General features: G+C 41.1%; 1 protein-coding gene across 7 annotated transcripts in view; it reads left to right on the top strand.

Moving 5' to 3' along the window:
- ube2f (ubiquitin-conjugating enzyme E2F (putative)) overlaps window positions 1-17,085 on the top strand; it is a 207,775-nt gene extending 190,690 nt beyond the window's left edge. For 2 of the 7 annotated variants that reach the window (XM_072261426.1, XM_072261427.1), the window contains exon 11: window positions 7,719-16,745. In XM_072261426.1, coding sequence (XP_072117527.1) covers window positions 7,719-7,868 — 150 coding nt within the window. In that variant the 3' untranslated portion in view covers window positions 7,869-16,745. Of the gene's footprint in view, window positions 1-5,873; window positions 7,676-7,718 lie in introns of those variants that run through there. The other 5 variants (XR_011886412.1, XM_072261430.1, XM_072261428.1 and 2 more) reach the window with 5 other exon arrangements.
- The last annotated feature ends 119 nt before the right edge of the window (window positions 17,086-17,204 follow it).

Consider the following 17,204-nt stretch of genomic DNA (forward strand, 5'->3'; position numbering starts at 1 on the left):
TCTATCTCCTATTGTAATTTGTACTCCTGGCTACTGTTCGGAGGGCTGTATATAACTCCCATCAGGGCCTTTTTACCCTTGCATTTTCTTAACTCTACCCAGAAGGATCTTCCAATCTTTCGTCACTTTTGCCTGAAGATTTGATTTCATTTTTTTTTTACCAACATAGCCACCCCATTCTCTCTGCCCACTTGTCTGTCCTTTAGATACAATGTGTATACAGTACTTGGATGTTAAACTCCTTGCTGTGATTTTTATTCAGCCACAACTCTGGTGCCCACAACTTCATACTTGCCAAGTTCTAGCTGTGCTATAAGGTCATCATCTACCGTATTTCAAGTTCAAGCTTAATTGTTATTCAACCATACACGTGTATACAGCTGAACAAAACATCGTTCCTCTGTGACCGAGGAACAAAATGCAATGCATGCAGTAACACACAGCACATATAGTTACAACAGCACATACTATTTGCATTTACTACGTGCTTTCAAACTCACTTTCAAGGACACTTTATAACTCATGCTCAGTATTATTTTTTCATTTGCAGTTTGTCTTTTGCATGTTTGTTGTTTGTCAGTCTTTGTTTTAGGTAGTTTTTCAAGATTCTGGTTTTTTTTTTCCCCCTGTAAGTCCCTACAAGAAAATGCATCTGAAGGTAGTATATGGTAACATATACATAATTGGATAATAAATTTACTTTGAACTTTGAAACATAACACTTCCAGTCACGTATTCATCACCCTTTGTTGTAACTTTGTCTCCAAGTTGCCTGAACTTATATTCTTAACCTTTTCTAAACTTCTGGAGACTTCAGTAGCCTCTCCTTCCTTTTTGCTTCACCCATACTATTTCACCCTGTTGGACCCTACTATTTAAAGCCCTATCCACAGCTCTTGTTATGCATTTTGCGAGGATCTGGTCCCAGCATGGTTCAGGTGGAGTCTGTCCCTTTAGAACAGCTTCCTCTTATCCCAGTAATGATGCCAGTATCACATGACTTAAAACCCCACTTCTCCCAGACCAGTGTTTGAGCCACGCATTTAACTCTCTGATCCTGTTAACCCTGTGCTAATTTGCATGTGGCTCAAGTAACAATCCAGAGATTATTACCTTATTGGTTTTGCATTTTAATGTTGTATCTAGCTGCTCAAATGCCCTCAGTAGAACACCTTGTCTTTCCTACGTCATTAGTACCCATATGGATGACAAATCCTCCCACTCCCAGTTCCTCTGCAGGTCTGATAAGATGTCCCAAATCCAGGCACCAGGCAGGCCACACAGCCTTTGCAACTCTTGATACTTGTGACAGAGAATTGTGTCTATTTCCCCGACTGTCTCCAATTACAATTGTGTTTTTCTTCTCCGCCTCCTCCACCGAAAGCCTCTCTGAATCACGATGCCACGGTTCAGTTGGTCATCCTTCCTACAGGCCCAACCACCATTCTTATAGCGAGCAACAACCTCAGACCTGTTGGCTAAGCTCAAAGGCTAAGGCTCCTCTAGCACACCTACCTTTGTGCCTGCCCACAGACTAAATTTGAAGTATTTAATCTAATGATTGTGACTGCGTCTTGAAACACAGTGTCCAGGTAACTTTTCCCTTCCTTGATGCATCGCAGTGTTTGAAGCTCAGATTCCAAGTCATCATCGTTGAACCTGGGTTCCTCAAACAAGCAATACTTGCTGCAAATGTAGTCAGCAGGAACCACCAGCTCTCACATCATGCAACTACAACTCTTCTCCTTATCCTGCGTCCCAACTTTATTGAATTAGTTTAATTCAGTATGGTGAGACCATCAAATTAATCACACTTACCCTGCTCTCAGCCTGCAGTGTTTTGCATTTGAAGTATTTTCACAAATTCTTTTCGCCTTCTACTATTCATTCAGATTCAAACCCTTTCTTAGACTGCATTCCTGTTCACAACATCCAGTTGCATAAGAAGTCTCCTTCTGAACCTCTGGTTCTCTGCCAATTGCTTCAAGTGCCTGTCCTCCAGTTGAAGGTCTTATCCTAGATAAAGCAGTTTGTTTATTTATTCTATTAATAATTGCATTTGTGAATGTGAACATTTTCTCTTATAAATAGAACATTTCCACTTTCTCTTGTGTACCAAGTGACTGGAACCTCATGCCTGTAAATATTCTAGCAAAGTGCTTTTCCATTTTCTTTGAGGTTTTGACGTTCTTGTTTTGGAATGATGCCCAGAATTGAGCAAAATAATTTGGTGAAGATTTAGCCCAACTTCATTGCCAAGGATCCCAGTGCTTTACTTAAGCTGTCTGTTCCACTTGTCTTGCACTCTATTACAGTGGATTCCAGTTAATTGGGACACAGCAGGAATGGTATATCTTGGCCCATTTAAGTGGTTGCCCCAATTATCCAAAGCGTTAAAAAGATATAAAAAAGACAAACTACTATTTAACTGGGTAACAAATTATGTATTTACATGAAATACAGAACAAATTAGAATACTACTGGTATTACTCCAGTGCTATAAAACTGTGTATTAGTTCCTAATAGTTATTGACAGAGGTATTCATCCAGTTTACGCTGCCATGTTTCTTTTGATTGACTGTAAATAAACAAAGTCAGCAGATAATGAACTGCCTTCATGCAACGCTTTTGATGATTGCACACTTCAAATCTTAATTTTCATTGTAACATTCAAGATGATTGAAAGAGTGGGAATAAACGGGACCTTTTCAGAATGGCAGGCAGTGACTAGTGGGGTACCGCAAGGCTCAGTGCTGGGACCCCAGTTGTTTACAATATATATTAATGACTTGGATGAGGGAATTAAATGCAGCATCTCCAAGTTTGCGGATGACACGAAACTGGGCGGCAGTGTTAGCTGTGAGGAGGATGCTAAGAGGATGCAGGGTGACTTGGATAGGTTGGGTGAGTGGGCAAATTCATGGCAGATGCAATTTAATGTGGATAAATGTGAAGTTATCCACTTTGGTGGCAAAAATAGGAAAACAGATTATTATCTGAATGGTGGCCGATTAGGAAAAAGGGAGGTGCAACGAGACCTGGGTGTCATTATACACCAGTCATTGAAAGTGGGCATGCAGGTACAGCAGGCGGTGAAAAAGGCGAATGGTATGTTGGCATTTATAGCGAGAGGATTCGAGTACAGGAGCAGGGAGGTACTACTGCAGTTGTACAAGGCCTTGGTGAGACCACACCTGGAGAATTGTGTGCAGTTTTGGTCCCCTAATCTGAGGAAGGACATCCTTGCCATAGAGGGAGTACAAAGAAGGTTCACCAGATTGATTCCTGGGATGGCAGGACTTTCATATGAAGAAAGACTGGATGAACTGGGCTTGTACTCGTTGGAATTTAGAAGATTGAGGGGGGATCTGATTGAAACGTATAAAATCCTAAAGGGATTGGACAGTCTAGATGCAGGAAGATTGTTCCCGATGTTGGGGAAGTCCAGAACGAGGGGTCACAGTTTGAGGATAAAGCCTTTTAGGACCGAGATTAGGGAAAACTTCTTCACACAGAGAGTGGTGAATCTGTGGAATTCTCTGCCACAGGAAACAGTTGAGGCCAGTTCATTGGCTATATTTAAGAGGGAGTTAGATATGGCCCTTGTGGCTACGGGGATCAGGGGGTGTGGAGGGAAGGCTGGTGCAGGGTTCTGAGTTGGATGATCAGCCATGATCATAATAAATGGCGGTGCAGGCTCGAAGGGCCGAATGGCCTACTCCTGCACCTATTTTCTACGTTTCTATGTTTCTATAATTGGCGATACCTCCAAATTCTTTGTAATTCCTGACTTGTTAAGTGAAATCATTTCATTTTCACTCCCGGATGGGTTTGGTATCTCCAAGCTTGAAATTGCAGTGAGCAAACAATTCTGAAATGTTTTACTGCTTATTTCTGGTCAACTATCAGTGACAAAAATCACTGGGTTTTGAACAAAAATACATGCAACCGAGACTATTTAAAAATTGTTCACTCTAAGCCTAGTATAGTGTCTAATGGCAACGCAAGTGCACGTGACTGACCCTAGTTAGAAACTGTTCAGCAACGGGCTCCTGTCCAAATTAAGCGGCATAATGTCCCTGATAAATGAAGGAAATTCCACTATTTTCTCAATTAGATTTTGTTCTTCAAGAGTTGTCCCAAAGAAACAGTTGCCCTGGTTAACCAATGACCCAATTATAAACAGAATCCATTGTATATAGACACCGATGCTTCTCTGACTTGCATTCTTTTCAGAATTACATTATTTAGTTTGTATTAGAACATAGAACAATACAGCACATTACAGGCCCTTCAGTCCACAGACTTTCGACCTACTCTAAGATCAAACTAGCCTTTCCCTCCCGCATAGCTTTCCATTTTCTTTTATCTATATGCCTACCTAAGAGTCTCTTAAATGTCCCTAATGTATCTGTCTCTACCATTACCCCAGGCACTCACCACTCTTGGTCCAAAAATAAAACTACTTCTGACATCCCCTATTATTTTCACCTTAAGATTATGCTCTCTGATATTAGCCAGTGCTGCCCTGGGAAAAAGGCACTGGCTGTCCACTCTATCTATGCCCCTTATTCTATACACCTCTCACTGCTAAGAATCCTGCAATTAACCCTGTACTCAGTCTTCAAGTTTGGCCTCCCAAAGAGTGGATCACTTCACAGTTTTCTGGATTGATCTCCATCTATTCTTCTTAATAGTCTTCACTGTTAAATTTTATTTGTTTCAAGTCTGCCCTTTTTAGTGAGCTACTGCCCTCAGTGTTTATGCAATTTCCAACTTCTGAAACATTTACAACTTGGAAATTAAACCATATACATCACAGGTCAGATAATTGTTGTAATCAGGAAGACCAGTGGGTCTAATACCTACCTCAAGAGAATAATACTGTGTTCATCTGTCTGGTCTGAAATGCAACCAGATAGTTTGATTTCTGTCCTTTAACCAATGTTGTACCCATGCAGTTATTAGTACTTTAATCTAATGAACATTAATCTTGCTAGTCTTTTGAGTGTCCTTATGCACAGTATAAACTGCACTGTCCTCATCAGGCGTCTCTTAATTCAACAAGGAAAGCAATGTTTGCCAAATATGAGTTGCCTTTAATAAATCTTACTGAGATCTGCTAAATGCAAATTCATTTTGTTCCAAGTACTGGTTTCTGAAGCTTCCCCATCAATATTTTGCTGACAAAGTTCAAATTTATTGTCATCTGATTGTACATTTCTACAAACGTTTGTACAACTAAACAAAACAACATTCCTCCAGACCATGGTGTACCCACAAAAGCATATATCACACAGAGCACATAAAACAAAGTATTACTACATGTAAGTTTATAAAATATAATTCTAAGTGCACATAGTGCACAGCACAGGTAAACAGGAAACAGCTCACTGTCCTAGTAACAAGACCTTGGTGGTGGCGGCAGGGTATTCATTAGTCTCATAGCCAGAGAGAAGTAACTATTACACAGTCTGGCAGTTCTAGTTACTAGTCCTGATGCTCCTGTACTTCTTTCCTGGTGGTAGTGGGTCAAAGAGATCATGGGATAGGTGGTAGTGATCCTCAACAATGCTTTGGGCCTTTCATGTACGATGCTGGATTGAGGGTGGGGGGAGACCCCAATGATCCTCTTGGCAGTTTTTAACTACCCCCTGTAGGGTCTTACGATCCGATGCCTTGCAGCTTCTATACCACGCAATGATGCAGCTAGACAGGACACAGTTGCTAGAATGGGGACAGGGAGCCGTGCATGCTTCAGTCTCCTCAGAAACTGTCTGCTCTGCTAGTTTCATCCACACACCATTTTTGGATCTAATTTAGTGAGGGTGAACATTTAAGTAAAACCCTTGATGTCTTTGTTTTCCCTGCAGGAGGATTTTCGGAGTAAGGTGCAGGATTATATTAAACGCTTTGCAAGATGATCATGTGAGCTGTCTAATGGGACACTACTCCAAGCAGTGGAAGCCAAGTCTTCTGCCTTCTGATGTCGATCGTCAATTAAACACTGGATTGCAGCAGTCCAGTATCACTGTTGTTATGAAGAGAGGCTGTTGGTGCTATTTGAATTCAGCATCAGTACAGCAAGTGATGGGCAACTTTGGGCTAAGATTCAAGAAAATTTACTCTTATTGTGGCAAAATAGTCGGGTTTTCTTCAATTATAAGGATTGAACAGAGCACCTGGAGTCTATCTCTTTACTGTTGAATCACAAAGGACAGCTTTTCTAGTGTAATCTGGCATGGTTTGGAAACCACAATATTTTGCAACAAAATGTCTTAAGGCAAAAGTGTTTGAAGCATTAACAGCATGTGGCTTGCAAATATTAAACAACTGTGGAAAACACAGAGAGATGGTGTCTGTCATCGGGAGGGGCACTGCCTTAAACTGGACACACTTCCTGATCCCATAGCTCCTGCTTGGTTAATTAATGGATAAAGTGTGTCTGCTGCAGCTGTTGGTTGTTTGAGAATTGTAACTCCCTACATGAAATTAAGATTCTATTTGTGTGAAATATATAGCATACCTATCAGTACATATCTTGCCAGATGTGAAAATGTTGTGTACTTGCATGTCTGCATATATATCACCAAGTGTTTATTATACAATGTGTAAGTGTAATTTCACAGTGCCATTGATGTTATTCCAGCTCCCTCACAGTCACTCCTTATTCTAAGTTCTGTTACTCATTGTATCTCTGCTGGTCTCGCGTTACACAATCCTCTCGCATCCCAGCACCCTGTATTCCTGACTGTATCTCTGTTGATCATACATATTTATACTGTCATTTAGTACCCCCATCTTTTCCAGTGTGTCTTTTAATATATTTCTCCCAATCACACTGTCTCCCAGTAACTCACCCCAGAACCCTGATGTACTGACTGTCTCTCCTGATGTTAATCCAGTGCTGCCTACTGTTGTACTGTTGTTTGGGTAGGTAGTTGGGGAGGAGTTTCCTACGTAATTGGAATGTAAGAACATTAATAGATTTTGTGAAAGGATCAAGATCAAACCAGTTTCCTAGGGGAGAAGGATTGGCCTCACTGGGCCAAGTGACTAAACTACATTCCATATTTCTGGTAAGTGCCCCAAAGTCTTGTGTGAGAAAACATTAGAGGAAAAAAAAGTCCGTGAAATGATTTGCTTGTTCAAAACCATTTTGCACTGGAGGTAGGGTGAGGAACTTAGTGCCTGTATGCTACTGAATTTGCATTTAGAGCACCAGAACATCTAAGAAAGGATGAGTGGGTAGTCCCAAATGTGAGCAACATAGTAGTCGGGGATATAATTTTCCAAATTTAAGTACAGGAACAAGCCTGATACTGGTGCTGATAACCTTCCTTGTTTGGCTTCAGGTAACTTGCAGGTGAACTGCAAATGTACAACATAGTTCTAACTAGACAAGCTTCAGGTGATTTATGTAAATAGATTTAAACACTGCTAACTTGATACCACTGCACTGCTCAGTTGTAACCAGTTAATAATACTCAGGTTTTTGCTTAAGAAATATACAATACTGTCAAATAGTTAACACATACAATGCATTAAAGCTTTTGTTATTTATTAAAATGTAATTGGCAGTAAAACTAGTCCAGTTTACACTGTACAACCCACTGGTAAAACTGCAAAGCAGAAAAGTTGTGCTGTATTTGCATAAAACTTAGCTCAACATGCACTCAGAAGCCTCTGCCTAATTCTGCTCTCCATTTTATTTCAAGCATTTAGAGACGCTGGAGAAGGTACAAAAAAATTCACAAGAATGGTACCTAACTGAGATCTCATGCCCACCAGGAAGGCTTGACCTCGTGGATCTTGCTCCTCTCATAGGTAGAAAAGATGACTTGAGCGAGGTTATTAAAAAATTATAGGGAAGATACAGAATCCAAAACTAAAGCCATGAATGTAAGAAAGTAAACACGAGGAGATCTGCAGATGCTGAAAATTCAAGCAACACACACAAAATGCCCAAAACGTCAACTGTGCTTCTTCCTATGGATGCTGTCTGGCGTGCTGCGTTCCACCAGCATTTTGTGAATGTAAGAAGGTGATAAATTCATGAAAAGATTGAAGAGAAACTTCTTTAGCCATGGAGTGACTAGGAACCTAACTTAGAGGGAAGTGATTGAGGTGTATAGCGGAGTTTTAAGAAGAGAGTTGGGGATTATTTTGGTAGAAAGATGCAGGCAGGCAGAGCTACTTATAAAGTATAGATAAATAAAGCTAAGTATCCTGTTTGTGAAGTATTTCGTGTGATCCTTAAACTTACAACAGCTTCTTTGGTAGGCCTGCGCTAAAAATATCTGCATTATGCCTTGTAAAAATCTCATGATATTGTGGGAAAACGCAATTCATCATCTGCATGTAAGATAGGTATGTAAAACTGGGGATGCATATGGTAGTGATATTATATTACAAACTAATGATCTAGAGTTCTAGTATGATAGTTTGGAAAGAAAAGAGGCATAGTCCTAGAATAGCCAATGTCAACAATAGAAAGTAAACATTTAACAGAAGGACTGTTGTGAAAACCCAATTGGTTCATAAATATCTCAATAATTCCAGTGTCACACTAATATTGACATTTAACTGCCCTCTGAGAAGCCATTAAATGAAAATATTACAATATGAAAAGAATAAAAGTAAAACTTTGCTGAAACTAGACCAAATTAGGTTGCAGTGAAGATGTGCTTTTTCGCAAATGGTCCTACAAAATCCTCCATCTGTAGCCTATTGCCAACATAGAGAATACCAGTAGAACATCAGGGACCATTAGGTACTCTGCTTTATGGAAACATGGCTCACACTGGCAATTTTGGATGCAGTGATGCAGCCCAATGGCTTCACCATTTTCATCAAAGACAAGAAAACTCAGTCTTTTAAAGTTAGAGGAGGTGGAATCCGCTTTAATCTGCTGGATGAGTTTTCTGCCATCAGGCTGGAAGCAGTGTACATTCCACCTCTGGCAGGCACTGGCGGCACTTAGCAATGTAATCAGCAGGCTGGAAACTGCACCCTGATGTCTTCCCTATTATTGTGGGAGATTTCAACCAGGCCATCTTGAAGAGGTCTCGAAGCAACTACCACCAATATATCACCTGAGGAGCCAACACTCTTGATTACTTATATACCACCATCAAGAATGCTTACCCTGTCATCCTATACCCACACTTTGAAAAGTCTGATTACATATACTTCTCCTAGCATTATAGGGTGAAACTAAAGACTGCAGCATTACTGGTGAGGACCAAGAAGGTATGGTCAAAAAGGCAGAGCAGCACTCACCGGACTGCATTGAATCAATGGATTGGACCGTATTCAGGGATTCATCTTCAGGTCTGAATGAATATGCCAGGCATCATCAATTTCATCAAGACCGTGATGGATGTGTGTGAGCCTTTTTGAGAACATATCAGAGGTACCCAAACTAAAAGCCTTGAATGAGCCAGGAGATTCATAGTCTGCTGAGCATTAGACCTGTGGTATTCAAGACCAATGTTGCAGATCTATACAAGAAGTCCAGGTACAACCTATGGACGCCTATTTAAAGGACAAGAGAACAATTCTGATTGGGGTTAGAGATGGAATCGGAATATTGCAGTGTTAGTAGGCTATTATTTCCTACAAAGCAAAATCTAACATCATGAATGGCTGTGATGCTTCACTCCCAGATGAGCTCGATGCCTTTTATGCTTACTGTGAAAGGGAGAATAAAACTATACCAGTGCGAATCCCTGTAGCATCTGGTGACATTGTGATCTCTGTCTTGGAGACGGACATTAGAACATCTTTCAGGTGGGGGAACCCTTGCATGGCGTCAGGCTGTGATGGTGTACCTGGTCAGGCTCTGGAAACCTGTGTCAACTGACTTACTGGAGTGTTCAAGGACATCTTCAATCTCTCACTGCTGCAGTCGGAGGTTTCCACCTGCTTCAAAATGGCAACAATCATACCAGTGTCCAAGAAGAGCAGGGTGAACTACCTCAATGACTATGGCCCAGTGGCACTTATATCTACTATGATGACAAACACATCCATCCTGATGAAGAGTCTCAGCCTGAAATGTCAATTATTTACTTTTTCCATAGATGCTGCCTGGACTGAAGAGTTCCTCCAGCATTTTATACGTGTTGCTCTACTGTGATAAAGTGCTTTGAGAGGTTGATCATGGCTAGAATCAACTCCTGCCTAAATAAGGGCCTGGACCCACTGCAATTTGCCTATCACCACAATAGGTCTACAGCGGATGCAATCTCACTGGCTCTCCACTCAGCCTTCAATCACCTGGACCATAGTAATACCTACACCAGGCTGCTGTGTATTGATTACACTCAGCATTCAACACATTCATACCCTCAGTGCTAATCAACAAGCTCCAAAACCTGGGCCTCTGTAACTGTCTCTTTGACTTCCTCACTGGGAGACCACAGTTTACATGGATTGGAAATAACATCTCCTCACTGACAGTCAACATTGGGTACCTCAAGCATGCATGCTTAGTCCACTGCTCTACTCTGTCTACACCCACGACTGTGTGGCTCGATGGTGGTGAGGAGGCATACAGGATCAGCTGGTTGAGTGATGTCGCAGTGACAACTTTGCACTCAACGTCTGTAAGACCAGCGATTGTGGACTTCAGGAAGGGGGAGTTAAGGGAACACACACCAGTCCTCATCGAGGGATCACCAGTGGAAAGGGTGAGCAGTTTCAATTTCCTGGGTATCAACATCTCTGAGGATCTACCTTGGACCCAACATATTGATGCAAGTAGAAGGAAGGCACAGCACCGGCTTTATCCCATTAGGAGTTTGAGGAGACTTGGTATGTCACCAAAGACCCTCGCAAATTTCTACAGGTGTACCGTGGAGAGCATTATAACTGGTTGCTTCACTGTTTGGCATGGAGGGGCCACTGAACAGGATCGGAAAAGGTTGTAAACTCTACCAGCTCTGTCATGGGCACTGGTCTCCCCAGCACAGAGGACACCTGCAAAAGGCAATGCCTCAAAAAGGCAGCATCCATCATTAAGGACCCCCATCACCTCGTGCCCTCTTTTCAATGTTACTATCAAGGAGGAGGTACTGGAGTGTGAGGAGCGTTAATGTTTCAGGAACAGTTTGTTCCCCATCGCCATTTTTGAATGGACAATGAACCCATGAGCACTACCTCAGTTTTTTTCCCTCTCATTTTACACTACATGTTTATGGTTATTTATTATTAATTTATAGCTTTTATTATTATATAATGCAATGTACTGTTGCGGCAAAAAACACATTTCACAACATATGCCAGTGATACTAATTTTGATTCTGAATGAGATCTGGCAGAGCTCAAGAGCACATCAGAAAGTGATTCTCATGTGAAAGCACAGTTACATAAGACATGGAGCAGAAATAGGCCATTCGGCCCATTGAGCCTGCGCAGCCATTTCATCACAGCTGATCCATTGCCCTTTGAACACCATTCTCCCCATACCCTTTCATACACTGAATAATTAAGAACCTATCAATCTCCACCTTAAATACGCCCAATGATTTGTCCCCCACAGCCACCTGTGGCAACGAATTCCACAGATTCACCACTCTCTGGCTAAAGAATTTCCTCTTCATCGCCTTTCTAAATGGACCTCCTTCTATTTTGAGGCTGTGCTCTCTGGTCCTAGACTCTCTAGCCATAGGAAACATTCTCGCTGCATCCACTCTCTACTTCATAGGTTTCAATGAGATCCTCCTATGTTCTTCTAAGTTCTAGAGACTACAGGCCCAGAGCAATCAATTGCTCCTCATATGATAACACTTTCATTCCCAGAATCATTCTTGTGAAACTCTCCTGAACCCTCTCCAAAGTCAGCACATCCTTTCTTAAATAAGGGGCCCAGAACTACTCAAAATACTCCCAAGTGAAGCCTCACCAATGCCTTATAAAGCCACAGCATTACATTCTTGCTTTTATATTCTAGTACTTTTGACATGAATGCTAACATTGCATTTCCTTACCGCCGACTCAACCTGCAAATTAGTCTTAAGGGAATCCTGCATGAGGTCTCCCAGGTCCCTTTGCACCTCAGATTTTTGTAATTTTCCCCCGTTTAGAAAATAATCTACACTTTTATTCCTTCGACCAAAGTGCATGACCATACACTTCCCAGCACTGTGTTCCATCTACCACTTCTTTGTTCATTCTCCTAATCTTCTAGGACCTTCTGCTTCCTCAACACAACCTGTCCTCGTATTGTCCACAAACTTAACCATAACGCCATCAGTTCTGACATCCGAATCATTGGCGTACAATGTAAAAAGCTGTCCCAACACCGACCCCTGCAGAACACCATTAATCTCCTGCATCCAATCAGAAAAGGATCATTTTATTCTCACTCTTAGTCTCCTGCCAATCAGCCAATGCTCTATCCATGCTGGTATCTTTCCTGTAATACTACGGGCTTTTATCTTGTTATGCAGCCTCGTATGTGGCACTTTGTCAAAGGCCGTCAAAAAATCCAAGTACACAACATCCACTAATTATCCTTTATCCTGCTTGTTATTTCCTCAAAGAATTCCAATAGATTAGTAAGGCAAGATTTTTCCTTAAGGAAACCATGCTGACTTCGACCTATTTTATCAAGTACCCCAAAACCACATCCTTTAACAATTGACTCCAACATCTTCCCAATCACTGAGGCCAGGTTAACTGGCCTATAATTCTCTTTCTTCTGCCTCTCTCCCTTTTTGAAGAGTGGAGTGACATTTGCAATTTTCCAGTTCTGCGGAACCATGCCAGAATCTATTGATTCTTAAAAGATCATTGCCAATACCTCCATGATCTCTTCGCCCACCTCTCTCAGAACCTCGGGGTGTCGTCCATTCTGTCCAGGTGACTAATCTACCTTGAGTCATTTTAATTTCCCAAGCACCTTCCTCCTAGTTGTAGCAACTGCACTCAGTTCTGGCCCCTTCTAGCATACTGCTAGTGTCTTCCATTCTTCCATAGTGAAGACTGGTGCAAAATACTTATTTGGTTCATCCACCATTTCCTTGTTCCCCCATTATTACCTCTCCAGTGTCATCATTGATGATCATCTTCCATCATTGTTGATAATTGATGGAATGGTAATTGATAAACACTGGGGTTGCCCTTCATTTGTGGACATATCAAAGACTGAGTAACTTTCTGTTAATTAGAAGCTCTGGAAAAGTTTGCACTGGAGCATGGGAAGCACTTGGCTTGTGCTACATCTGGTTTGCTGAGCTGTTTCTTGTTATTGGACAGAGGTAATTGCCAGCTTGGAAGGGTTACCATTTTGGAACTTGGCTGAAAATGCTTATAGATTTTTCAACCATGTTTTTAGAGCTTGCCTGCTGGGTTCTCCAGCAGCCATGTTGCTGACACCAGATCCCAAAAAAACATGTTTAACATTTTCATTTTAACAAGAAACATTTTCATTAATTATGCTCCCTTATTTTTGACTGGATGTGACCAGATGGCAGAAATTAGAACTGAACCATTGGATTTTGGATCACAAAGCTGTGCTGGCACCTTATTAAAGATGTGCTTGATGATTTTCCTGGCACGCTCCTGTAAATGAACCAACTTTGATTCCTTGACTTGGTAATGAGGGATATCAAACTTGCAGACCAACAGTTTATGTGGCTTATATTTCTGGTTCTGTCATCAAGCAATGCCACACAACTGAGGGTCTATATGCGACTTCATCTTGGCAGGCTACTCATGGATACTATCTTAGACTAAACATAAACACGTACATTGTTTGAGGTTCATTACTGCATTCTCTCAACGCTCAGGATACAAGACCAGCTATTCAACTTCAAGAAGTAATAATCCTATTGGAGCCTCTGTTGGTGATGAATATGTACAGACTCTCTTTGTTACACTCAGTGCTCCCTCAAATAGGACTACTTCATCAGATGAGGTAGAGCAGTAAATAGTAATTCGAGGAAGATTTCTTTGCCATGTTTAAGACTGATGGTTTGTTGTGTTGGAGAGACAGATCTACAAAAGATTTGTGATTGCGGAGTCCAGTCAATTGATTGAAAGGCTTGTATAGAGTTGCATTTAGGACAGACTAGGTAAGGACAGCAGATTCCTTTTTCTAAGAAAGATTAAACATGCCTAGTCCTTAACAACTGATAAATGTGCAGCATTAGTTCATGGTATTTGATCTTCTGTGTTCAATTATGATTCTGCTAGAATTCCAGGAGTTGTTTCTTATCCACAAAACATGAATATTTCCTGCATTTGTAATCTATTGTCCTGGTCCTTAAATAATTGGCTTGCTGGGCCACTTAAGAGGGCATTTCAGAATTAACAATGTTAATTCTAGATAAAGACTGCTATCAATTGAGAAGTTGAGATGAAATATCACCCAATATTAATCCATGATGTATATTACTGTGCCCCTTTTCCAGTTGGTCATTGTGTACAAACATCTAGTTACTAGTCCACAATACATGACACAATAGGAAAAGTTACTAGCAAATATACAAAAATTATGCTAATTTGATGTGATACACTTGCTCAGCTAATATTCCTTGATTTCAATACTTCCTATGCATCTATAAGTGTATGAAACACAATTCTGAGTTCAGTTTCTATTCCCAATGTGCGATTCTGCAAGTCCAGTCGTTATTCCCATGGCTGAAGAGTTGATAACCAAACCACTGGTTTGCAGCAATGATTGAAAGAACCAGAAGGAATTGGAGGTAGATTTTTACCTTGATGGATTGATATGATTTGGAAATTGTCACCTTAAAGATACCATTTTCTCTCTCTCACTCTTCCCCATCCCTTTCTCTCACTCATTACAATGGCCAGTTAACCCACAAAACCATATCTTTGGGACATGGAAGGAAACCAAAGCACCCACAGGAAAAATGTGGCAACTCCACAACAAAGCACGTTGGGACTGAACAATCCATAATGCTACTTGAAGAAGAAAATATTGTAGGAATGTGGGAAGAAAGGGTAGGGATGGGACAGCTTGGTCACTTTTTTTAAAAAAGGGGCTGTGCAGATTTGATGAGGGCTAAATGGCTACCTTCTGTGATGTATTTTGCTGGGAGTGTTGCTTTGGCTAGGCCAGACAATAACTTGTGATACTTCATACTCTGTGCACTGATAAGCAAACCATGAGGTCTGATACTACACACCATAGACTAGTTACTGTGTTTGGTTGCTAGTTTATGGCGGTTTTTAAACATCCTTAACATTGCCAAGAGGGCTACTGCTTATTGCCCTCTGGACTTGGAAAATTAATTTGGTCATCCTGAGATCTTCCAAGACCAGGTGCTTATTTGTGCATGTGCAGCCTATGACATTGGGTAGGTGTCCACCTCCCACTGCCCGGGCCCACAGCCACAGGTCTCCAGTACCGTGTGCTCTCGGTACAAGTTCTTACCACTCAGAGCCTGTGTGTCACTGTTTGAATGTATTCACACCTGCCTGAGCAGTTGCCAGAGTTTGTGACCTGGTCATTTTCAACCTGAATTTCTAGCCATGTTCTAATGGTTCACTGCATTGGCACTACCACTATACATTGGCTTTCCAACGTACCAAAGTGATGGGTTCAGCCTCCAGCATTCTCTTCAGATATGAAAGAGGAAGGAGCTGCTCTTTCAACTCCTGTCACCCTGTTGGCAACAGAGCACAAAACTGATCAGTGATATGTGCTGCAGTTGGACAAACCTGGGTCTACTGAACCTCTGTTCAGTCAAGTGCAACCATGAACTTTATTTGCCCATCACTAGTTTCCCATCCCACTGATATTCTGACCTTTCTCATCTATTTATTCACATTATTCCTATGCAGCTTGAGGAATTCTTAATTCATAAGCCTTCCAACTCTAAGTCTACTGCTTTGTTTCCATCCTTGTGAACAGGGGGTTTATAATGGGGAATGCCTGTGTGATGCAGGCTGGGACTTGAGGTGAGCCAGAGGGTTGAACCTCTGCTAGATCTCTGGCCCTTGACAACTTTCTCTCTGCTACGTTTTCCTCAGGCTCCTGCTATTTTTTTTATTATTGTCTTGCTCCCTTAACCAATTGCAATCCCTTTGTATTCTCACCCTACCCAGGTCCACTTTCTTTCCCCCCTTTCTCTGCCCCTACTTGTATAGTTTCAACTTTGCCTTTTCGCAGTTCTGATGAAGTCAGCAACGTGGAACAGTTTCTGTCCCGACAGCTCAGACCACGATGTGCTTCTGGCACATTCTGTGTTTGTTCCAATTTGTCACTGACATTTGTTCTTCATTTTTTTAAGGTTTCATTAGTCTCTTTATTCATGCAATGTCTGTACTTTTATTGATCTCTTACAAAAGTATTCTTTTCCACTTTTATCCTCTCAAAGATATTGAAAACTTTTGAGAAACAGTTCTATTTTTGTGTGTAACTTTAGACAATGAATGTTAGACTAAGTAAATGTGAGTAACTATGCCAAGTCTGAATGCACTACCCATTTAAACTTGGTTTCCCCAGAGAATGAAAGCAGCTGAAACTGTAACCAATGTTCCATTCTCAATCCCAGCCACTGAAAGAAGCCAGAGGTCACTTTACCACCCTGCCTGATTTTAAGGTGGTCCAGAATAGTGATTCAGATGTACCTACTTTGTCTAGCTCAGCACATTTCTAACAATCAAATTACTGAGAAATCTTCCAGATTAAAACAAAAAGTTAAAAGTTCTGTGTTTTTTTTTCTTGACATATTCTGCCTCATGGTGTGATTTGAACATTCACTAGTGATTGGTTTATGTTCCCTCCAATAACTGGCCAATTCATTCTCCTTCAAAAAGGATCATTGTCAACAAGACATCAAAAAATACACAAGTGGATCAATGAGTGTTGAGCATATCAAGAAAATGGTACAGGTATCCACACACAACTTGAGTACCTGATGTGTTTTTTTGTATGGAGTTCAGTCATTAACATTTTCTCAGGCATGAGTTAAGGGAGCATGGTTACCCAACCCAATTGCTATAAAATTTGTTCGAATTTTATTCACTAAAGTTACATGCTTAATAACCCAGTGCAGACTGTTCTAATTTCACTATGCCCAAGTATTCCACTTTGACAAATGTAGCAATTCCTGATGAGTGTCCAGACATTATTTTTTGTTTATGTACCATATGACAGTTCAATGATTCCATTTCAGATGCTGCAGTTCAGTCCCTTGCTTTTCACCCTCTTCAATGCAAAGTCA

The sequence above is a fragment of the Mobula birostris genome, chromosome 6, assembly GCF_030028105.1.
Source record: "Mobula birostris isolate sMobBir1 chromosome 6, sMobBir1.hap1, whole genome shotgun sequence".
NCBI classification, from domain to species: domain Eukaryota; kingdom Metazoa; phylum Chordata; class Chondrichthyes; order Myliobatiformes; family Myliobatidae; genus Mobula; species Mobula birostris.